The sequence below is a fragment of the Euphorbia lathyris genome, chromosome 10, assembly GCF_963576675.1.
Source record: "Euphorbia lathyris chromosome 10, ddEupLath1.1, whole genome shotgun sequence".
Lineage (NCBI taxonomy): Eukaryota > Viridiplantae > Streptophyta > Magnoliopsida > Malpighiales > Euphorbiaceae > Euphorbia > Euphorbia lathyris.
Genome location: NC_088919.1, coordinates 45,764,545 through 45,790,208, shown reverse-complemented (window position 1 = coordinate 45,790,208; position 25,664 = coordinate 45,764,545). Strand labels below are relative to the sequence as shown.

General features: G+C 35.2%; 2 protein-coding genes across 2 annotated transcripts; one reads left to right on the top strand and one right to left on the bottom strand.

Moving 5' to 3' along the window:
- Positions 1-1,970: 1,970 nt before the first annotated feature.
- LOC136209171 (dnaJ protein P58IPK homolog) lies at positions 1,971-6,545 on the top strand. Its single transcript, XM_066000570.1, has 9 exons — positions 1,971-2,263; positions 2,440-2,605; positions 3,452-3,653; positions 3,782-3,942; positions 4,023-4,116; positions 4,219-4,431; positions 4,527-4,607; positions 5,630-5,848; positions 5,977-6,545. The coding sequence occupies exons 1-9, from the start codon at positions 2,122-2,124 to the stop codon at positions 6,148-6,150; spliced, it is 1,452 nt and encodes a 483-aa protein (XP_065856642.1). The 5' UTR covers positions 1,971-2,121; the 3' UTR covers positions 6,151-6,545.
- A 1,397-nt stretch (positions 6,546-7,942) lies between these two features.
- Positions 7,943-8,838, bottom strand: LOC136209047 (fasciclin-like arabinogalactan protein 11). Its single transcript, XM_066000397.1, has one exon. The coding sequence runs from the start codon at positions 8,808-8,810 to the stop codon at positions 8,079-8,081; it is 732 nt and encodes a 243-aa protein (XP_065856469.1). The 5' UTR covers positions 8,811-8,838; the 3' UTR covers positions 7,943-8,078.
- Between the last annotated feature and the right edge of the window lie 16,826 nt (positions 8,839-25,664).

Here is a 25,664-nt window from a genome sequence, read left to right as displayed (position 1 = left end):
TCAATTAACATGTTGCAAACGTCCTCAACCACACCTCCAATCTCCGAATCATCAATTCTACGAGTACTGATGCGATCAACAAACCCCTTAGAATCAGATTCGAAGATGACTTGCTGCAACTTGAGCCTTATACACCAACGAATCGCTTCAAGCAGTGTGATACCTTCCGCCAGCAGAACAGAAGGACTTCCCGTCAGAAAAAAACTGAAGCACGCAATAAACACACCATTCTACCCACGCATTACCGCTCATGTACCAAATTCTCCAGAGATGACGAACAGTGTAGCGTCAACATTGCATTAATCTTGCCGTCCGTCGGTTGCTTCCATCTGATTGGTATAGTACCAACCTCCTTCTACTGCTGTTTGTTCCTTGCCTCCTGTGCAATCCGCCATTCTGATCTCCAATCAATTGCTCTTCCCACCACGCGTTCCGCACTCTCCACATCTCCCGCCCAAACTCTCACATTTCTATATGACCATATCGCCCATAATACCGTTGCTCTTATGCTGGCTTCTTCAATTGCTGTCAAACTCAGCATATCCAACACCCAATCCTCCACCCAATCCCATTCACCATCAGGCGGTACCAAATTCACTATTGATCAGCATTCAACTGTAAATCTGCAGCCAGCGAACAAGTGCCATCCATGTTCAACGTCCTCGCAGCACACTCCGCATACTAACTGAGTTTGGACATGTCTTTGAGCTAATCTGGTCTTGAGCGGTAAGGTTTTTGAGCAAAGCCTCCAAACAAACATTTTAATTTTAGGAGGTACCATTAAATCCCATATTCGCTTCCACCCAGGATTGCTTACACTACCAATTCAATCAGCCTCCACCCTGCGATAACCCGACTTTACCGAATACTCCCCATTCGTTATGTAGTGCCATAATAAGCAATCATCTCTAAGTGAGAACGGAACCACAATTTGTCCGATTACCGCCGCCTCCTCCTGCGAGAACCAACCCTCTAACTTCCTTTTGTCCCAAATACGGGTCCCTGGGATAAACAGCTCAGCTAAAACCGCTTCCCTGTTTTCATCGGTGCAGCTAGATCGGACATAGCGATAATTTTCCGATTGTTCAAATGTGAAATGCAATAGTATGAGTAAACTAATAATTAACTCAAAGATATTAAAACTCAAAGACAAAACTAGAATGCACTACAATTAACTCAAAGATATTAAAACTTAAAGACAAACTATTTACAAACAATTTATTCTATACTTTTATTTTACAAACAATTTATCTAACTCATATTGTGGTTATAAAATGTTTTTCCATATATCAAGAACCTCATAAATCTCGTCCTCCGTATATGATAAAGTTCTTGCAGAATTCCTTAAAAAATAGGAAAAAGTAAAATGTTAATTAAACATTCAAAAGTGATACAAATGAGGATATTGTTAAATTAAAATATGTATATAACTTATCTTTGTCAGATTCTCACTATCACGATAATGCAAAACTAATTTGGAAACTTACCGAGGAAAACGAAACCCATCAGATAAGATTCAGAAATTGTACTAAAATTCGGAAACTTTACAAATTGTATATCTGAAATTTTATTGAGAAATTTTTCCAATATTTTATAACGAAAGTTACAATTCCATTTAACACTAAAAAGAATCAATTCTGAATCTTTTTATTCGGATATTTAATTCGGTTCAGTAATTGATCCAAATAAAATGAAGAAAAGACATGAATGACGAAATTCATTGGAGCAAGAAAATGAGCCCAATTAAAAGCTTAGTCTTATTGGGCCACCATTTAGCACATGGACCAAATATGGGCTTTCGGCCCAAAAGGATAGGAAGAAGGTATCCACGTGGCTACATATTAATGGAAGAAAAGAGTTGGAGACATCTGACTAAGCCAACTATTACTACACGTGTAAGAAAATGATTGGCAACCAATACGTGTATCGACGTACTGAATCTTCCCACAGCTTAGTCTTCTTCAGTTTCAGAAAAATAGAAAATCAATCCCTCTTCAAATTGATTGTCGGGCTCTCTTTGATTCAGCCAATCTCAGATCAAATACTTGCTCTTTCATGTATATATGCACATTTTCCGGTGAAGCGTCATCGATTTCTGAAATATAGATAAAAAGAAAGAGGATGAGGATGGATATGGGTATGTTAAGACTCTGCTCGGCGGTGGACGGGGCGGCATGGAGAGGATGGGCTTACACAGTATTTTTACTTAATTTTGTGGTTGTTTGCCAGCTCTTACTTCTGCAGCCTCTGGTTTCTTCTGCAGGCATGTCTCTTCTGCTCTCAATTGGTTCATCTTTTTATTTCCTTTCAATTTGATCATTAGGATTTAGGGATTTTAAATTGGATGGGATGCCTTTTTTTTTAATTGAGCATCAGTTAATTAGCTATGTTACTTAGATCAGTCGTGTTGTGTGATTATTTTGAGGCTTTTGTTTTCAGACGGTAAAGCGGGGAATGCTGCTGAGTTATTTGAAAAGGTGGAGCAGAGTGTAAAGGTGAAGCGTTATAGCGAGGCGCTTGATGATCTTAATGCAGCCATTGAGGCAGATCCTACACTTTCTGAAGCATATTTTCGTAGAGCTTCCATTCTTCGTCGGATATGCAGGTTGGTGAAAACTACCTACTTCTGAAATGTTATAGGTTTGTGTTTCCATTTTAATTGCTGTTTTGGAGACTTGAAAATGTTTGGACTACAGAATATGTACTAGACATTTCCATTTGCTATCACTGTTTCATTGGAAGGAAATAGAATAAAAATTTGAATAATAAAGAGCATTCATATCATGTTCTGTTTTGCTAGATTCTACAATGGTTTCATTCTCAATTTTGATTGCTTATTGCCCATAATCCATGTCGATGAAAATGTCATTTTTGTTGAATTGAATATTCTTCCAAATTAAGAAATAATAAGTGTACTAGGATCTTCCTCTTGAAGGCCCTAGGAATTCCTCGTTTTGCCTACTGACTTTCTAGCAATTTAGTTAGGGCAAAGTACAAAATAAAACCTTGTGCTTTCACATTTGCATAGATGTTACAGTGGTTTAAAAGTTTGCAAATGCAAGTCTGAAGTTTCCTAGTTTCCTCACTTCAGCGCTTTTTCCATCTCATTTGTGCCCCTTCTAACATATAATAATAACGTTTTCAAGGAGAAAACAATAAGAAAACGACTACTTTTTTTTATTGTTTAGTGACTTTTCTAGTGAAAAGGTGTATCTTTGCAAATGAAGAGAAAAAAAAATAAGAAAACGACTAATTTTTTTTATTGTTTAGTGACGGTTCTAGTGAAAAGTGTATCTTTGCAAATGAAGGAAACTTCATACCCATGTTTGCAAACTTTCAAACCACAATAACGTCTTTGTAAATGTGTGAAATCACAAATTTATCTTTATACATTTCACTTATAGTTAAGGTTTGCAGAATATTTTTTTATTGTGCACTTTTCTAAGTGTAGATACGATGAATCAGAAAAGAGTTACAATAAATTTCTGGAGCTAAAACCAAAACACAAAGTGGCCGAGAAGGAGCTTTCTCAATTACATCAGGCTCAGAGTGCTCTTGACTCGGCGTTTTCACTCTTTGATTCAGGCGACTACAAGAAATCTTTGGAATATGTCGAAAAAGTTGTTCTTGTTTTTTCTCCAGCATGCTCGAAGGTAAAACCTTTGGAATTTATAGGCAAACAATTGAAATTTTGTAGTATGTTTTTTGCATGTCTCTTGTATGAAATTGCATGCTTTTAGGTGTTTACTAACTTTTTAACTGTTGTTATTGCTTTTGGCAGGCCAAATTCCTAAAAGTGAGATTGTTGGTGGCAACCAAAGACTATTCTGGTGCAATCTCTGAAACAGGATTTATTCTCAAGGAAGATGAAAGTAATTTAGAGGCACTGTTGCTCCGTGGGCGCGCCTACTACTATTTAGCAGATCATGATGTTGCTTCAAAGTCAGTAAAATAATTATGTTAATTTTATTATTTCCTTAACATGTGTTGGAATTGTAACGCTAAAACTGTGGTCCTTTCAGACATTTTCAGAAAGGTCTCCGTCTTGATCCAGAGCACAGTGAGCTAAAGAAAGCATATTTTGCATTAAAGAATTTACTGAAGAAGACTAAAAGTGTAAGTAACTACTCTCGCTTTATTCACAGTAAAGCTATTTGGAAGTCTTATTTATTCTCAAATTATTTGGTTTTGAATTGAATGTACCGTTTCTTTTAACAGGCAGAAGATAATGCAAGTAAGGGCAAGCTGCGTGTTGCAGTAGAGGACTACAAAGCTGCCCTTGCAATGGATCCTGATCATCTTGCGTATAATGTCCATCTTCATCTAGGCTTGTGTAAATTATTGGTCCAGCTTGGCAGGGGCAAAGATGCTCTGAGTAGCTGTACTGAAGCACTTAACATTGATGGCGAGCTTCTTGAAGCCCTAGTTCAGGTTTGATGTTCCTGCTAATCGTGAATGTTGGAGCTCTTTATGGAATAAATATATTCTATTTTTCTTAAACTTCTTTCTGATACTTCTGCTTGCAGAGAGGCGAGGCTAAACTGTTAACGGAGGACTGGGAAGGTGCTGTGGAAGACCTAAAATCAGCAGCTCAGCAATCACCTCAGGTTAGTTACTTATTGAGGTGATCAAAGTCTACATGAATTTTTCACAACTGTATCATGGAATACTAACTGATGCTTAAAAATGAGTATTTTGCGGCATTTAACATCTAAGCAAAACTCGAAATGAGAAACCTTTTCCTAACTTAGATATATGGAATGGCATGCAATTTCTTTTTTTTTTCTTTCTTTTCTTTAGAGAAAAAAACCTACATTTGAATGAACATGATTTATGGTGAAAAGGTGTGCAATTGTATATGATGAGCATTGTTCTTATTGGCATTTGGTGTTGTATGATAAATTGAGAAGGGACGGGGTGCATATATTATGCTTTGAATTGTATTTCTTTTGTTATCTCAGAAAACATGTCTTTCTATTTGTTGGCATTTGATCATATTCTCCTTGTGACTATATTTGCTTGAAAGTCAGTGTACGACCACCATCTTAGGTACAATCAATAAGATAGTTTTTAAACCAAAGCAGACATCAAAATTAGCCAACAATAGTCCCCAAACTATTCATCATTCAGTTAGTTAGGGAGTACTTGCACAAGTTTTTGCTCCTCTCCTATTAACTTTCTGAATGCTTGTTAATCCTTGATCATTAAAATGGTTGATACCAGAAGCTAAGTTATAATTTTGCTTCAACATGTTAGATTTTGTACAAGTTATAATTCTTTCTCTTTTCCCTTTGCATTTGTTTGCCCTCTCGATGTCCGATGATACTATTTATTCCTTCTCATTGGTCGTGGTTCTGTGTTAGGATTTTAATTGTTTCAAGTCCATATGATTAACAAGTGACCAAATTTTTCCCTGGATTTTAATTGTTTCAAGTCCATATACTTAATAAGTGAGCTATTTTTTTTCCTCTTATGAAATCGCTGACATTAGGCAACTTCATCACAGTGGGTAAATTTGTAATCGTAACTACATTTAACTGGCGCTTATTGTTAGTTTCCTGGTGGTTTAGCTAATAGAGAAATAAATGTAAATTGCAGTCGTCCAATAAAAACGTGTGAATATTTGTAGGATGGAAATATCCGGGAAGTATTGATGCGGGCAGAGAAAGCATTAAAGATGAGCAAACGAAAAGACTGGTACAAAATCTTAGGAATATCAAAAACTACCTCTATAGCTGAGATCAAGCGAGCCTATAAGAAACTAGCTTTGCAATGGCATCCAGATAAGAATGTTGAAAATAGAGAGGAAGCAGAGAATAAATTCCGAGAAATTGCTGCAGCTTATGAGGTGCGGTTTCATCATCTCTTATTTTTTGTTTCTTTTCATCCTAAGTTTTAAGGGAAGCAAGGATCTAAGGTTTTTCAGTGATATATTTGCGACAGATTCCTAGTTGACGCTTACATTGTCCTTAACAGGTTCTTGGCGATGACGAAAAACGTTCAAGGTTCGACAGAGGAGAAGACATAGAAGAAATGGGAATGGGCGGCGGGGGTAACCCTTTCACTCATGGAGGACAACAATTCACATTTCATTTTGATGGAGGCTTTCCCGGTGGTGGTGGTGACGGAGGTTTTCAGTTTCATTTTTGATATCGGCGAGCCACATACAGGGTAACTCTCTCCTCCTGATGCTGTTCTAACCTCTTCTTTTAACTAACACCAACTGATATAGAAAAACGCTGCTCAGATAGTTGATCTTTGATGTAAACTTTACAAAGTTTTGCACTGCAAACGGAACACGTAACTTCTGGAATTTGTATCTAATAGCTTAGGAAACCGATGAGGGAATTGAACTCGCTGTGTTCCAAATTTGCTCCATCTTTGAAGTATCTGAACTGCATTTTCTAGACTCGGTCGATCTGTAGTTGTTTTAGAGCATTTTTTTTATTGTGTAACTCATAGAATTAAGCATTTTCTGTTTAAGCTTTCTTTCTCTCTTTTTCTCATTGTCCTAAATGACAGAGTTAATTATATCCGTGGTCCTACGAAGGTGAAATCAAAGTTAAATTGCGATAATTTTCTCGTTTAAGAATTTAAGATTTATGGCGTTTCTATTTCATTTACGATAGCATGATTGTAATTAGCCTCCTAAATGACATGTATCTAATGAATCTAATACAAATTCAGAAAGTTAGACCTTGAAATATTCTTGTTAACGTATATTTTATCAGACAGACTTGGGATTACGATAATCCAACTGATACCCAACTGATACGATTATTATTTATACTATATATTATGTTCGTTTGTAATATATAAATAACACAACATGCTTACGACACAATAATATAAGAGGAACGATAATATGAATTTTGTCTCACGCTTTAATATATCTATTACCATAAGCTATGGAAAATTATTATTACATTCTCATGTCACCTTAACAGCTAATAAAATTGTAAATGGTCTACGGACTGTAAAAATATAATATAAACGAGTCTTAGGTCAAACTTTTGAGCGATCAAAGTTAACTTGTTAATTCTTAAAATGATATAAATATTTATAAGTTTTACCATAGTTTTTTATATTTTAGATGTCATCATTAATAGAGATAACAAAATTATAAATGACTTGTGATGTGAATAGACACGGAAATGACATTGAACCGGATTGGGTTAATACATATAATTTTTTTTGTGTTGGATTAAAGTTGATTCGGTTAACATTTGCACAAGAATTAATATTACACGAATAACGGATGGAGATGTTGCTCATAGGATTAAATCTGGTTGGACAAAGTGGAAGAGTGCTACGGGTTTCCTTTGTGACCCTGGCATGCCTAATAGATTGAAGGGAAAATTCTACCGCACGGCAATTAGGCCAGCATTATTATATGGTACGGAGTGTTGGGCAGTGAAATACTGTCACATTCATAAGATGTCGGTGACGGAGATGCGTATGTTCAGATGTATGTGTGATCATACGAGAAAGGATAGGGTGAGTAATGAAATAATTAGGACAAAAGTAGGGGTTACATCTATTGAGAATAAAATGAGGGAAAACCAACTAAGGTGGTTTGGCCATGTAAGACGAAGAGCGCTTGATGCGTCGGACTGAAGAGTGGCAAGGGGGTGTAGTGGTGAGGGGTAAGGGTAGACCTAAACAAACTTGGAGGAGGGTGATCGAGAGTGATACGAGTTTATCAGGGATTGAGGAGAATATGGTAGTGGATAGGACAGAGTGGAGGGAGAGAATTTATGTCGCTGACACGGCTTGATTGCACGGTTTCATATGATGATTCATGTTAGCCGATCCCGAATCATTTCAGAACTAAGGCTTTGTTGTTGTACGCGAATTGCAACCCCTAAATTTAAGTTCCGGATTCCATATCAGCAACTAAGTCTGTTATTTTGGAGTCAAACATAATAATTGTAAAGAATACTTCTTAGAAAAACATAATAATTGTAAAGAATACTTCTTAGAAAATTGAATGTGATACATTTTACATAGAAAATGGAAGAAAGAAAGAATGATTCATAAGCAGTTCTCAAATCATTGAATTTGAAAGCAAATGAAACTCATAGATTCAAACAAATAGCAGCTATAACTGCAACAGAATAGGATACAATTGCTACAGTAGTTGTTGTTGCAGCAGGCGAAACATCAGGAGTATCATCATCCGCAGCTGCAGCCCCCGGAGCCTTCGCAGTAACAGCCTTACCCGCCTTCGAACCAGGCGCAGGAGCAGGAGCAGCAGCAGGCGAACCAAAAAGATCCAACGGAAGAAGCACTTTATCAACTTGGTACACAGCAAGTGAACCATCAGTAAACACAGTATTCGCCACAGTTGCTGTATCAACACCAGTAGTCACATTCACTTGATTCCCGGACGTCGTAACATTCAACGGAAACTCCCCATTCGCGCTATTCCCAGCCTGCGTTCGCAACGGATTACTCACAGTCTGAAACTGTGACATAGAAATAAAGGTAGGCAGAATATGAAACTGAACCAGCTGCACTTTCGCCTGATCATTTAGCGAATTCAACGTCCCGGGTTTGAGGCTAGTAAAGGCATTATCCGTCGGCGCGAAGATTGTTAGTCCTTGGTTCGAGTTGTTGAGTTGGGTATTGATTTGATTAGCTTCTTGAGTTGCTTTCAATAGCTTGATAAAGGTAGTGTATTGACCGGCCTTTTCGAGTATCGCGGTGACGTTAGTTGGGCCGGAAGGCGGGGCGGGCGAGGGGGATTGTGCTGAGGAAAATGAGGAGTATAGGGAGAAGAAAGTGAAGAAAAGAAGTTGAGTTTTCATTTTGAATGAGATTGTGAAGAGAATTGAAGGTTTGGAGAGGAACATATATTGAAGAGAAGATGAGAAGTAGTTGTTATGATTAGGTGAAAGGGTCCAAATTTGTAGAGTGACGTTATAACCTCTTTTCCAAATCTTTATTGTTAAGGTACAATTTGATTTTGATTTTGTTGGGAAAAAAATAGTTATCAAATTAGAAGGCTATGTCGTGAACGGAAAACGATTTCTAGTAGGTTGGGTACCATTTTTTAAAGATTTTGATTGCTTCATAAAGTTAACAGTAATCTTGAAACTCGTGTATTCAAAGTTGGAGAGTTGAAAAAACAGAACTGAAAAACATAGAACGAGAAGGTTATTTATATTTTTCAACGTGGAGTTTCCGAGGTAGAAAAGTCAAGCACATATTTGCTTAGAGTCTCCCATTTAGAGGGTTTCTAATTTAAAATTTAATTCAATTACAATATAATAATTACTTGAGATCTTAGTCCGTTGGTTGAGAGCTTACCTATGACCGTTGAGGTCATGGATTCGAATCATATCGGGGTGAAGTGGGTTAGGGGTTTTTCTTTGTTTTTAATGTAATAGCAAGACACTACCTTTGTGGTAAAATACTTGTGATTTATTACAATAACAATTTTTGTTGGAATGTCTGAATATTCAAACAACACGAACCACAAACTTATATTTGTAAGTTGTAAAGCCATAGGATTGTGTTCTGCAAAAACGTCAAACTATAGTTTTTTTTTTTTTTTGTATTTTATCATAATAATAATATAACTATTAACTGCTTAGTACTCTGCAAATTGTTCCAAATGTTTAATCTTTATTTGGGTTTTTTTTCGTCAAATCAAGAATTAATTAAATTTTATATTTATTAAATTTAAATTGGTAAAGAATAAATAAATATAAAAGCTAGGTCCAGAACCTCTAAACTATTGCCTTATAGTATTAGAACACTTATTGTCCGTGAATCTTAAATCTGTCACTGTATATTTCCGATGTGATGTGAGACAAAAGTAAACAATTTATGGAGTTTGATATTGGGATGATATTTTGCTTTATAAGGCAGGAAATGGGTTGGCAATTTTGGATTTAAACTATGAGTAGGAAACCACTTTGATGCTTAAAAATGATGCATAAATAAACATTTACACTTATGGGTAGGGACAAAACTTTGAAGCTATTCTTAAGATTCAAGTTTTGATGAGTCAATTTCCAACTATTTAAGGTTGTTACTTGATTATGACACTTATGTTTTATTCAACTTAACTTTGATTGCTAAATTATTAGTAGATAAAATCATAATTCCACTTATGTTTTATGTTGTTGTTTATTTGTATGTTTTATTTATAGCGGTGGAGTCGAATACTACTTAAATATATTTATAAAAATAAAATAAATAATGTATAAAATGTAAATTCTATCATAAATTTATTTCTTAAAAGACCATATATTTTCTTGGTGATTATAGAATTAATTGTGAAAGGACAATATAATTAGTGAATGAAACAAAAATTTATAGGGTTCCAATAAACTCTTTGGAGTTCTAAAAAAAATTAGTTCCAGAAAATATATGACATTTTGATCGATAATGACTTTTTTTAATTATTGCCTCTTAATTTTTTTTGGTAGGAACAGGAAAGAAAAAACTAACAGAAAAAAAACTAATCCGAAATTAGCCTAGGGAAGCTAATCCCCACCACATCTTCCAAAAGAAGAGAAGAAAGATAATCAGGAGGAAAAGAGAAGGTTGTGACGCCCATCATCCTCTCATGGCCAGCAACCGCCAAACGATCCGCAACCCGGTTCTGCTCTCTAAAGACATGGCTGAATTTGATGTAATCAAAGGAAGAACAAAACCTTCTAATACATTTGATTAAATTTTGGCTATTAACACAAATAGCTTTATTATCGGAGATCATATTGATAGCTTCAAGATTGTCAGATTCAACAAGCAACTTCTTCAAACCCAGACTCTTGGCAAGGCTAAGGCCAGAAAAAATCCCCCAAAGCTCAGCCGAAAAGGACGATCCCAAACCCAGATTCTGAGTAAACCCAGACACCCAAGCACCACTATCATCCCTCAGAACACCTCTTGCAACAATTTTACCGTCCTTAAGGCACGAACCATCCGTATTTAGCTTCACCAACCCTTCCCTAGGTCTACACCAGCCCAAGAGGTGGACAGTCTTCTTCTGGATAGACCTAGCAAGGGAATCTCCTTTGAAGCTATCAGTAATATTATATAACTTATTAGAGAAGAACTCAAACAAATTAGGAATAAAAACAGATTTTCTTCCAAAAATCTCCTCATTTCTCCAATTCCAAATCTGGTGACAGACAATAGCAAAGAAGATATCACCATGCTCCAGGCTAGCCAACAACTTCCCACTAACTCCATCTACAAACCAGTCAAGATCAGAGTGGGCCAAGAAAGAAGACATCAGGTGGTGAGGGAGAACTTTCTTCCACACCTCTTTACTTCTAGTACAATCCCTAAGAGCATGGCAAATTGATTCAACCTGCCCTCTGCATCTGCTACAAGCCCCAGAATCCACCAAATGCCGTCTATTCCTCTCAGAATTAGTAAGCAACCTACCCTTAACACCAAGCCACAGAAAGCTCCTAATGCGGTAAGGAACTTTTAAAGCCCAAATGAGCTTCCAAACTTCAGAATGAGGGCCCGCCATATTTTGATTGAAGGCCTCAAAGGCAGATTTACAGGTATAATCCCCATTGTTTGTCAACGCCCAATAATGACTATCTCTATCTTCCTCCTTGTTATTTATCTTAACCCCTCTAATTCTCATGAGCGTATCCAGACTAAAAAAAGAGTCAAATCTAGACCAAATCCAATCCCCCTCAGAATCCACCACATCAGCGATCCTCCAATTACGAATATTAACAGGCGGTAGGGAAATACATACTTCCAATAACGATTTATCACCAATCCAGATGTCATTCCAGAAGCTGATAGACTTCCCATTGCCCACAGCCCAACCTATCCCAGAGCAAAACTTTGAAAACACAGAACTAAGGCCTTTCCAAAGAAAAGAGCAATTGACCACTCTCTCATTGGGACCCCCAAAAATCCTATCTTTTCTATATTTTCCGCATAGAAAACGAACCCAAAGAGACGAAGGGAGTTGCCACATTCTCCACAGGAGCTTCATTAATAACACTTTGTTATTGTCCTTGGCTTGTCTTATCCCTAGGCCTCCCATATTTTTAGGTTGACAAACCTCCTTCCAAGGAACAAAGTGGATCTTTTTCCCCTCCATAGAGTCCCCCCACAGGAAACGCCGATTGATTTTGTCAAGATCATTAAGAACCGGTTCAGGCAATCTACAAGCTTGCATAATATGATTAGGACCGCACAATTGACAGACTGAATCAAAGTAAGACGACCCGCTAGAGAAAGAGTTTTAGCTTTCCAAATGGCACATTTACCATTAGTTTTGTCAAAAGTCTCTTTAAAGGAGGCTTTTGAGACTCTGTCACTATAGAGGGGAACCCCCAGATACTTGCCCAAAGACTTGGTCAAAGGAATACCAGATATTTCACTTAGCCTTTTACAGACACCCTGACTCATGTTTTTAGAACACAACATCCGGGATTTTTGGATATTGAGATTTTGACCAGAAGCAGTGCAGAAACAGTTAAGGATATCCATAACCACACCAATTTTCTCCTCATTCCCTTCCACAAAGATCATAACATCATCTGCGAAGAACAAATGAGTAATCGAAGGACAGAATCTATTGATGAAAACCGGATGAAAATTCCCATTACCAACAGCTTCTTGGATAAGGTGAGACAACCTCTCCATAGCTATCACAAATAAGAAAGGGCTCATAGGATCCCCTTGACTGATGCCCTGGGAAGGAGTAAACTCCTCCGACATATCTCCATTAATTAAAACCTGAAAAACCGGAGAAGAAATGCAGACCTCGATTAATCTCTTCCAATTATCCGGGATACCAGCTCTCTCCAGACTATCTAGAAGAAAACTCCAGTTGAGGCGGGCATAAGCTTTCTCCAAATCCATCTTAAGAGCTACAATACCCCTCCTGCCCTTTTTAATTTTCATAGAGTGAACCATCTCCTGGGCAATAACAACATTATCCATCATCTGTCTCCTAGGAACAAAACTGCCTTGATTCTGACTAATAATATCTGAAAGAATACACCGGAGTCTATTAGCCACAATTTTGGTAATAGCTTTGTACAACACATTACAAAGACTAATAGGCCTCATTTGTAGAAAGGAGGACGGTTTCTCCACTTTCGGAATCAAGACCAGGAGAGTCTTATTCACAAGCCTAATATCCTCGGACCCAATGAAAACTCCTTTAACAAAACTATAAATACGTTCCTTCACAGTATCCCAATGTTTATGGTAAAAACCGGCAGGAATACCATCAACCCCAGGAGCTTTGGTAGCGCCAATACTCGAGAAAGCCTGATTAATCTCTTTCTGGTCAATAGGATGGAAAGCTTCCAGAATCATATCCTCTCTCAACCTGGGATACGTAGTCCTAGAAAGAGCTTTATCCAGATCCACACTCTCCTCTTTGAATAAGTCTTTATAAAAATTAAGGGCCAAGCGACGAATATCCTCATCCTCATAAACCCAATCTCCATTCGAATCTTTAATAGCATCAATCTGATTCCTCTGCCTTCTAATAATAGTAGAAAGGTGGAAAAACCTGGTATTGCGATCTCCATCTTTAATCCAAGCCCTCCTAGATTTCTGGAACCAAAGTAACTCCTCCTACCTCAGAACAGCTTCGAATTCTTTCTGGAGAGAACTAAGAAGACCATTCAGACTATGATCAAATCTAATCTCCAATTTACGTTGAATGCCATCGATTCTGCTTAAAAGTTTATTCTTTCTTCTGATAATATGGCCAAAGATGTTTTTATTCCATCCCACCACATTTCTTCTAAACCCCTCAGCAGCAAGTAAAACATTAGAGTGAGGCTGCCAATTATCTTAAACAAAGTTTTTAAACTCAGGGTGAGACTCCCAGGCCACCTGGTACCTAAAAGGTCTGTCCCCTTTAGGGCGATGACTTTTAACTAATCTGACTAAAATAGGACAGTGATCAGAATGACGGAAAGGGAGATTAATCACATTTGCTTCAGGAAATCTACAAATAGCCTCAATATTAGGATACACTTTTTCCAATCGAACAAATGTACTATTACGTTTCCAAGTAAATCTATGACCAGCTGCACCCATATCCGAAAGCCCACACAGATCCATACTCTACTTATGATTGAGACACCGGTTCACATAGTGGTTCCCACCTCCTTTTTGATCAGTCATAAGACTAATATCATTAAAATCCCCAGCCACAAACCAAGCATCCACTATACTTGTACTCATATTATACAGAACCTCCCACAACCTTTTACGATTGACCATGATAGGATCAGCATAAACAAAGGTGATAAAAAAGTGTTTATTACCAGGATAAACAAACTTACTGTGAATAAATTGTTTATCCATACTGACAATGTCAATCTGAACACGATATGGCTTCCAGAAAAGCCAAATCCCACCAGTCCGGCCAGTAGCCTCCGATCTGACACAATTCCAACTTCTAAACTTTCTAACCACCTCATCAGCTTTACTTCCACTTATCTTGGTTTCCATCAAAGCAAAACAAGAAGGGTTAAATTGTTTGACTAAGTCTTTAACATGGATACGGGTAGCCTTGCTAGCCGCTCCTCTAACGTTCCACACAAACAAATCCATCAAAAAGGCAGACTACTGACCACATGCCCAACACCCTAAACCAGATACTTATTTGGGGCTCCTGAGAGCCTTGAAGAGGTCCCATCAGGCCCCATTTTATCCCAAATATCCAAGGAATTTTGGTTATTTTTCTGATTACTCTTAGGTTCTTTCATACTCATTTTATTGACCCCCATAGCCTTCCCATTTAAGTTTTCAACATAGATTTTTGGGATACTAACCTCATTATGCTTCTTCTTCTCAATTGGTGCATGGATCTAGGAGCTCCCCAGGGCATCAGCTTTGGACTCAAACAGAGGGTTAACAGCTTCCACTTTATTAGTCGCCGGCTCAGCAGATTCTAACCCTGGTATGCTTAGCTCCAAATGCGCGTTTGAATGGTCAGATTCATGAGCATCCTCAATAGACAAAACCCTAAATCTAGAACCTGAACCGAGGATCATTTCATCTCAGTCTTCCCGATCTTTTAGCCACCATCCAGGGGCCAAAGTTCCTCCCTTCACCTTGAATCCCTTATTCCCTCTCTTTATTGGCCACTATAACCTCTTCGACCAGCTTCTCCCTTTTAGGACAACCCTCATAAGTATGACCAAACATACCGCACTCATAGAAAATATTATGAATACCTTCATACTCAATAAAGTAAACCATATTTTGAACACAGAATTTAGACAAAAGGGGCTTAGCTAGATCGATATCAATACAGACTCTAGCAAACTTACCTCTAACTGCCCCAATGGTGGTTTTATCCATATGGTGAACTTTACCAACGAGTCCACCAATTTTATTAAGAAAGCTTTCATTATAATATTCAACAGGTAAGCCCGGGAATCTCACCCAAGTAAGAATCCTATTTACAGAACAGTCATGAGGATTAAAATTAGGGACCCATGGCCTTAATGCCAGAACATGGTTAGAAATAATATATGGGCCACCATTAATAACAACATTAAAATCCTCCACCCTAGTAAATTTAATAACATAATAGTCATTCTCTAAGTCAGTAATGGTGACTTTCCCTTTTTTAGCCCACTGCACCTGGATTCTTTGAGCGAAATAATTAAAACTAATCCTTTTACCAAGCACAGTGACTATTAAAGATAACTTCCATTTAGACCTGAGGGCACGCTTTTCAGCCGAGGAAAGCCGAATCACAGGACATAATGGATCATCCTGTTCATCATCCTCTTCATCAAAATCAGAATAGACCTCCTCCGAATCATCTTCCATAATATCTTCATTTAACATAGGTTCCTCATCGACCACTCCCATCACTGTATCTCTCCATGAGTTTTTCCCCAAGCCTTGCTCGTTAGTTTTTTAGTATATTGCATCATCAACCGTCCTAGAAATCAAATTCAAATTAGACTTGGTCTGAATATGCACCGCATCCCCCTTCGCCTGATTACCCCTATCGGCCAAGGCCGGAGCAGAGATTAGACAGGCCGTGGCCGCTACCGCAGAGGCACCCTAGACAGCGAGCACACCCTGAGCAGCGACATCACCCGTCCCCCCCTCCGGATATCTCTTGGGCGAAACACTCGCCCCCCACACTACCGTCAGCGCCCCCCAAGCCGCCCTTCCCTGGGATTACCCTAACGCCCTCCTGTCTCACAAATCGCCGGCCCTCTCCCTCACTGTCTGACCCAGAACCGCGACGCCCAACAAACCCGACACCCGCCACCCGCCTTCCTCTCTCCTCGATCTGCCCAAACTGCCCAACAACCGCATCCCGTCCCTTCCCATCTGCCATAAAAAGTCGATCCGAACCCAGCGCCCCCCTCACCCCTGCCCTCTCCCTTGACCGATCCCGAGATCGCTCCTTCATCCCACAGAGAATCGCCAAACCGATCGCAAAAAGAGAGAAGAGAGAAAATCGCTTTATTGCCTCTTAATTAATCTTGAATGTTATGTTTTATTTCTGGATCACTGATAATATTATCATCTTATATTTCCACTCAATGTCTCTTATCATTCGGTTTATGATTCAATTTTTTTTTATGAAGATTCAAGATTTTGATCTTTGTTAATTTTTTTTATAGAATTTATACATTGTGTTTGTGAGTACAAAAAAAATATATCTAAATCAATTAAACTAAATAAATTGAAGTAAACCACAATTCAATTAAATCATAAGTCAAATAAATCATAATTAATAATGAATTAAACTAAATTAACTCAATAATATATTTATTTCATAATGCATCAACTCCAAATTTAACTAATTTAATCCATCTATTGAAATAAAATAAAATCAACATAATTAAACAATAAACTAACTAATTTAAGTATTTAACTATACATCTAATAAGGAAAAAGTGAGATTTCTGCTTGCTGCTCCGTAGTTGTACTCTTTCTGCACTGAGATTGGTCTCTTATTTACAATTTGATGGTCAAGTTAGTACCGATCAGGATAACAAATAATATGATACTTTAGAGATAGAGAGCGAGAGAAAGGGAGATTCAAGGTCCCTTTACCATAAATGAGGTCTTCCTATTTATAAAGGTTGGACATTTTGTCCAATGCCTAGTGTCTTTGGGCTCTGGCCAAGTGGCATGTTACCTGTTGGTCTGCTCTTTGGATGGGCAAATGAGACTGATTGGATGGACTTGGCCCATGAGCCCGTATTTTTCATCAATTGGTCCTTTCCCCATTTTGTGGTGACCAAACCATTCTATGTGAGGTCCGGACAGGGAGAACAGGGTGTAGTGGCTAATGTCGCTATCGAGGGTATGTAGTGCTTTACCTGTTTAGGAGTAGTTTGTGTGAGTGTCATGTGTCGTTTTGAGGTGATAGTTCTTGGTGACCTGGTAATGAGGCGTGTCTATAAAAAGATATGCATCATTAAGGGGCATAATAACTAATGTATTAGAGTGATACGTGGGTCAGTTTGATGTAAATGGAAATAAATAACATAACTCTTTATCTTCTCGCCTTTTTGCCTATAAAAGGAGGGAGAATTTGCCTATGAACAAATTTTTGCCTATTTTGAGCCTTTCCCGAGTCACAAGAAACCAGTACTTAGCAAGGAGAGCCAGATCATCGTTCGTGGCACTTTATCCACCTCAGAGTATCGTCGTCATCCTTCGTTGCAAGCTGGTAATCGCTAGGAGAGTGAGGTCAACCCCTTTTCCCTCTCTTTGCTCTTAAAAATTTTGGGTTTTGCGCTAGCTTTCAAGTGACTAAGGTCTATTTTTCTGCTAAGTATATCTGGTGAAGCAAGTGTGAAGAAAGTAGGATTGTTAGATATTTTCCTTAAGGATTTGATCCTTGTTGATACTAGTCGGGTGAGATAGAAGAAACAGAAAGAACTTGTATCAAAGGGTGATCAACGAGTAGAAGGAAGTAAAAGGAAACAGGAGGCAGAAAAACCCCGAGTGAGAAAACCACCATTAATAATAAAAAGGATGTCTTTCCTTCCCCAATTGATGATCGGTGTATGTTCCAATCGAGGTGACTATCCCACTTCTCTAGTAATGAGATACAGTCTTAATCTCGAAAATTCCTTTAAATAAAAGAACCATCCTATAATATTATTCTCTAAAAAGAAAAACTAGTAGTATTATATATTTCAAACTGTACACTATTAAAGACAACACACTGAAAAATTTGAAGTATAGTAAAACCTCTATAAATTAATACTCGGTAAATTAATAAACTCTTTAAAATAATAATTTCTTCTGGTCCAGACTTGGACCAGTTCAAAAAATGATCAATTTTAATAAATTAATAAGATAATAATTTTCTGGAACAACCCTTTATAAATACATTGTATTATTACCTCTATAAATTAATAATTTCTCAAATACATATGTGAAATATATATAGATATACATACTTGGAATAATTCAGCAAAATATGAATCTATAGTTGTCACACCCGACCCTAGATGACTTCAATCGGCATCGGGCATGAAATAGAAACATCATAATCAATACTTAGGAGTGTCTAATTTAACCCAAATATCATTATATATTGAACTACCAAAGTTCTAACCATAATTCTCACAATAAGCAGCCAACTTCCAAACCCCGCCTAAACGGTCGGTAACCTTCTCAACATCCTGTACTTTCTCACCTAAAAACATTAAAACATTTGAAAATGTGAGACAAAAATCTCAGTAAGAAACTATCAGTTATAAAAATCAACTTACTGAACATAGCTACATATATACCGTTAAAAAGGGATTTAAACAAAACCTTATAAAATACACTCAAACCAAAGTTCATAATATAGTCAAAGTAGTGAACCAAAAACCAAAAATATATAATCTTATATCGATTCTTGAGTTCAAAACCTTATAAAATATTATAATCAAATAAACGTTTTATCAAACCAAATCGTAATCAAACAAACGTAAAATCTTATATTAAAATCAATCATAACGAAAAACATAATCCAAATGAACTTAAAAACGTTGTATCCATCCTCGAGTTTCTCCCCTTAAGTATCAATCCATAACCACATATATAATCGAGACGTCTCTTAACATTGCCTATCCCATATGGTCTTACCCAACACTTCGCTGCCATACCCAATAGGTCTTAAGACTGTGTACACAGGCCATGCCCCTCACTGAACATGGTCTTCAAATATAAGACCACCGATCCGGATAACTCTCGATGGATATAAAATCATAACGTGCTCAAATATCATTTCACAATCAAATTCCAAACTATTTCATGATCATAAATCATTTGGCTACAATTAGCCCTTTTGTATCATCAAAATCATATTTGGACTTCAATCCAAAATAATAACAATAATAACCGCAACAGATTTCTCAATCCAAACACAAATCGTAAGAAATCATCAAATTCATTTTGTTCAATATAGATATATATTGAAACCAAAAACATATATGTATATATGTAAATCAACCAAATTAAGCCTTTAATCAACATAATCAAGTAAAATCTGAAATTCACATAGAAGCATAATCAATAGCTTCATTTGAACCATAATTTCACAATAAAAAGCAAAATTAGGAAAACCCCCAATTTTACAAAATTCATGCATAACCCTAAAATATCAATTTCTGAAACTTCTTTGATTATATATATATCTGTATACATAAAACTCAAAATATAGTTGATAGTTACTTACCTTGGCTATTAATTGAAAACCACAAACCCGTTCAATTCGCCTCTAACCTTTGTCTAAGCCATTTCCCTCCAAACACTGCCGAAACTCAAAAACTCTTCGGCTAGGACTTAGATCTATATATAAAGATGCTATGGTTCCAATTTCGAGTGATTCGGACGGTCGAATTTCCGTAAATCAAAGAAACGGTGGAGAAACGGTCGAAGAACGACGAAGAGGCAAAAGGAAACAAAAGAAACAGAAAACAAAAGAAAAAGAAAGAAGATGGTGGAACTCTGGGAATTTAGATTTATATTCCAAATTCGTCAAATATCATATTTGATCCTTCATTTTTTTATAATCTTTTAAAATTATACTAAATTTTTAATTTACATATAAAACCCTCAAATTAACTTCAAACTTTTTCTATAACACCAAATAAAAATCATATACCTAATAATTATAATATATACTAATATCAAAATATAAATTTTACAAATTTAGACACGGACGTGATAATTCTCCTCACCTTAAAAAAATTTCGTCCTCGAAATTCACGTTCTCTAATCTAAATTTTCTTCCTCAAATAATCTCAAAGATCACAAATTATTTCAAATTATCAAGATTCCTCATAATCATAATAAGATCACAAATTCTAATGTTTCCTTCCATTAACTCCATCATTTATCCATATCCACATCACTGTAACAATTATTTATACATAACTCTTAGTAACTCTCAATTTCAACCTAGTTAATTCCATCACCATAATCCACAATAAAACTTCAAATATCATTCCTATCTTCCTAACATACACCAAATCTCACTTTAATAAATTTAAATCACAATTGATTTCATCAATTGCATATATATCAAATATATTTCACCTATCTCCAAATTCTACAGACTTCAAAAATATGACTTTGAACCACTAGTATGTACGATATTATATTTTTCTTAAACTTTAAATAATTCGAATCAATAAACATCGGCATATAATCTTACTTCATCATAATAATAATACTTATATTTAGAATTTTTCACTCCAATAACTATTTATATTATAATCTTCAATCATTAGCATCAACATCATCATCACTCTTATAAGAGTCATTTCATAAACCTCAACATCAACATCACCAATATAAAACTCATTATGATGATACAGTTTCCTATCAATAAGACTAATTTCCATAAAATTTTAATATCAATATCACTTTTATCATTCTCCAGTTAACTCCTTAAAATCAATTAAGGTAACCTGCTATTTTTTTTTTATAATCATCACTATATATACCACCAATCCAACCAAATAAACTTTAATCGTTTCTCCAAACGATATAATCAAGAAATATAGAGTACCTAAATTATGATAATCAATGTTTTTTTTTCTTTTCCAAACTCCAAATAATATTTTTACACCCATAAAAGTCAATAAATCTATAATATCATTCGATTTTCTTATTTGACCTATAAACACTCAATTTGATCCTTATATAAACTGAAACCATAATCACACAAACTTCAACTAAAAATAACTTCTATTAACAATATATCTCTTAATTTCCTATCTCAAAACTGTGTTTAAGATCAGAAAAATTTGTCCTCAAAATTCATATCTTAATTATTTCCTCAAACATCAAATATATTCTCTCACTTTACTTCTCATTGACCACTACCATCGGTATCTCTCTAAACATAATTTATATAACTCTCAATAATTCTAAACCTCAACCCGATAAAGTTCAACAATAGATCTGCAATTTGAATTCAGATATCATTTATTCCAATTAAGATTTCATAACTTGTTAAACTCCTATCATAATCTCCAATTGATAATCAACCTCCAAAACAATTAATTGAAATCTCCACATTTTCGCTTTCTTAATCACATATAAATTAATTCCAAAACTCATCATATCATTTCAATGTCTCCTAACCTTACTTCACATCTGAGATACGTATATTTTTAAGCTAACTATTAAACTCTCAAATATCAATTCCAAGTCACACTATGGAGAAAAATCAAACAAAAACCAAATTCTGGTTTAACGCTAAAATGACCAACATATGCCGTTTTCAGCATAACTTTTTCATACGGAGTCCGATTAAGGCGATTCAAAAACCCCTGAAAAGGTAAGATAATAATAAAGAACTTTCATTTAGGACTCCATGACAGATTCAGTCTCTATCTGGTCGAAAAATGCATCATAAGATTAAGATACGGATCTGATTCTCCCGCAACACCTATATAGACAATTCTCTATTATCTCTAGATGTTCATACACCCAATATTTTACTAACCATCAAATCTTCGAAAAATTTCAAATTATTTCTTAGCTTGCACCAAATATTCATATTCCTCAATTATTATCGATTATTTCTTAGCTATCACCAAATATTCATATTCCTCAAATACTATCAAGTATTTCTTAGCTATCACCACATATTCATATTCCTCAATGACTATCAACCTTAGGTCCGAAGAATTTAACCTACTATGTCCGAGGAAGATAACCTAGAGCTCTGATACCAAACTGTCACACCCGACCCTAGATGACTTCAATCGGCATCGGGCATGAAATAGAAACATCATAATCAATACTTAGGAGTCTCTAATTTAACCCAAATATCATTATATATTGAACTACCAAAGTTCTAACCATAATTCTCACAATAAGCAGCCAACTTCCAAACCCCGCCTAAACGGTCGGTAACCTTCTCAATATCCTGTACTTTCTCACCTAAAAACATTAAAACATTTGAAAATGTGAGACAAAAATCTCAGTAAGAAACTATCAGTTATAAAAATCAACTTACTGAACATAGCTACATATATACCGTTAAAAAGGGATTTAAACAAAACCTTATAAAATACACTCAAACCAAAGTTCATAATATAGTCAAAGTAGTGAACCAAAAACCAAAAATATATAATCTTATATCGATTCTTGAGTTCAAAACCTTATAAAATATTATAATCAAATAAACGTTTTATCAAACCAAATCGTAATCAAACAAACGTAAAATCTTATATTAAAATCAATCATAACGAAAAACATAATCCAAATGAACTTAAAAACGTTGTATCCATCCTCGAGTTTCTCCCCTTAAGTATCAATCCATAACCACATATATAATCGAGACGTCTCTTAACATTGCCTATCCCATATGGTCTTACCCAACACTTCGCTGCCATACCCAATAGGTCTTAAGACTGTGTACACAGGCCATGCCCCTCACTGAACATGGTCTTCAAATATAAGACCACCGATCCGGATAACTCTCGATGGATATAAAATCATAACGTGCTCAAATATCATTTCACAATCAAATTCCAAACTATTTCATGATCATAAATCATTTGGCTACAATTAGCCCTTTTGTATCATCAAAATCATATTTGGACTTCAATCCAAAATAATAACAATAATAACCGCAACAGATTTCTCAATCCAAACACAAATCGTAAGAAATCATCAAATTCATTTTGTTCAATATAGATATATATTGAAACCAAAAACATATATGTATATATGTAAATCAACTAAATTAAGCCTTTAATCAACATAATCAAGTAAAATCTGAAATTCACATAGAAGCATAATCAATAGCTTCATTTGAACCATAATTTCACAATAAAAAGCAAAATTAGGAAAACCCCCAATTTTACAAAATTCATGCATAACCCTAAAATATCAATTTCTGAAACTTCTTTGATTATATATATATCTGTATACATAAAACTCAAAATATAGTTGATAGTTACTTACCTTGGCTATTAATTGAAAACCACAAACCCGTTCAATTCGCCTCTAACCTTTGTCTAAGCCATTTCCCTCCAAACACTGCCGAAACTCAAAAACTCTTCGGCTAGGACTTAGATCTATATATAAAGATGCTATGGTTCCAATTTCGAGTGATTCGGACGGTCGAATTTCCGTAAATCAAAGAAACGGTGGAGAAACAGTCGAAGAACGACGAAGAGGCAAAAGGAAACAAAAGAAACAGAAAACAAAAGAAAAAGAAAGAAGATGGTGGAACTCTGTCGAATTTAGATTTATATTCCAAATTCGTCAAATATCATATTTGATCCTTCATTTTTTTATAATCTTTTAAAATTATACTAAACTTTTAATTTACATATAAAACCCTCAAATTAACTTCAAACTTTTTCTATAACACCAAATAAAAATCATATACCTAATAATTATAATATATACTAATATCAAAATATAAATTTTACAAATTTAGACACGGACGTGACAATAGTATTTTATTTTTGGCAAAAAGCACAATTAAGCCCCTAAACTTTACATGTTTTAAGGATCAAACCCTTGATCAATTATTTTTCCACATTGAGTCCTTAATCATTGATTTTGTTATGGATTTGGCCCTTATTTAACTTTTCAGTCGAGTTTAGGAGATGAGAATATCAATTTGACGATTCTGATGTTGAAAATCACAAAATGGGAGAGGAGAAAATCGATTTTGGAAGAATATAATGGAAATTAATTTCTATAATTTCGTTTTAGTTTTTAATTTTTATCTCTCCTAGTAAATGAATTCTTATTTTTATTTGTCCATCTCAACAAGCCGAATCGCTCTAACGATTTATGCAGTCCAAACTCGACGAAAAAGCTAAATAAGGGCCTAATCTATAATAGAATCAATAATCAAGGGCTCAATGTGGAAAAATAAATGATAAGGGGCTTAATCCTTAAAACAGCCAAAGTTTAGGGGCTTAATTATGCTTTTTGCCTTTATTTTTTCTTGAAATTTAAATCTAGTTGAATTTCATTTCTACTATTCTCACTGCATTCAAAAGTTCCGATGTATTATTGTCAAATTGTAACAAAAAAAGTGTAAAGACTGGATGAATGCTATAATTGCTTCATCAGCTTCATCCTTAATTGAATTTTGCATAACGCTCGACACAATTTCTTCTAAAATTTGGACTTGTGAGCATTCATTGTTTTCACGTGGATAATCCAATATTTGATTGACATTCATTTGATTGCGGTAATCAAGCTGACCAATGAATGTCTTCTTCAGTGATTACTACTTTAAATTCGTTGTGACAGATTCATCCCTTGTACGAATTTTACAATATTTGAAACAATTAGTAATTTAAAATTTATTTTTAAAAAAATTTAAAATCACTCTATAAATTAATAATTATTAATTTATCGATTAATTAATATCTCTATAAATTAATAAAATTTCATGGTCCCAACATTATTAATTTATAGAGGTTTTACTGTATAAAGCCTCAAAAAAAATATAAGAACATTATTATAAAATAGAAAAAGTTCATGAATCAAATATTGTTTTTCCTATTTAATATATTTAGCATTTTTCTTCCAATATTTATTTAATATCACTTTTTTTTAAGAGATTCATTTAATATTACTTTATTTTATCAATTTCACAGCAAGCGATATACCTTAATAACATACTAAATAATAAAATAATTTCATAAAATACAAAGTGTGTTAAACTGACCATGTTCATATAATAAAGGGTAAAGTTTAAATAAAATCCGCTGTGGTTTCACTAATTTTTAGATAAAGGACTGTGGTTTACTTTTTTATCAAAACGAGGACTGAAGTTTTCAACTTTAACAAAATAAAGACTTTTTCGATTGATACTATTAAAATCACTCTTAACAACTTCAAAAATGACATATTTTAAGAACTACTAATATTCTAAGCAACTTTAATTCTTCAACTTTTTTATTTCAAGATTATTTAGATGATGTTTGGTAAAGAGAGAGAAAGTTAATGTTTAGAGAGAGAAAGTTCCAAAAAAGATGATTTTCTAAAATCGAAAATGTAGTTCCATAGAAAATATGACATCGAACAACTTTAATTCTTGAAAATTTTCATTTTCATGTCGTTAAAGATAGTTTTAATAGCATTATTAAAAGTGCGAAACCTCAGTCCTCGTTTTGACAAAAAGTAAACCACGGTCATTTATCTGAAAATTAGTGAAACCACATGTGTTTTAT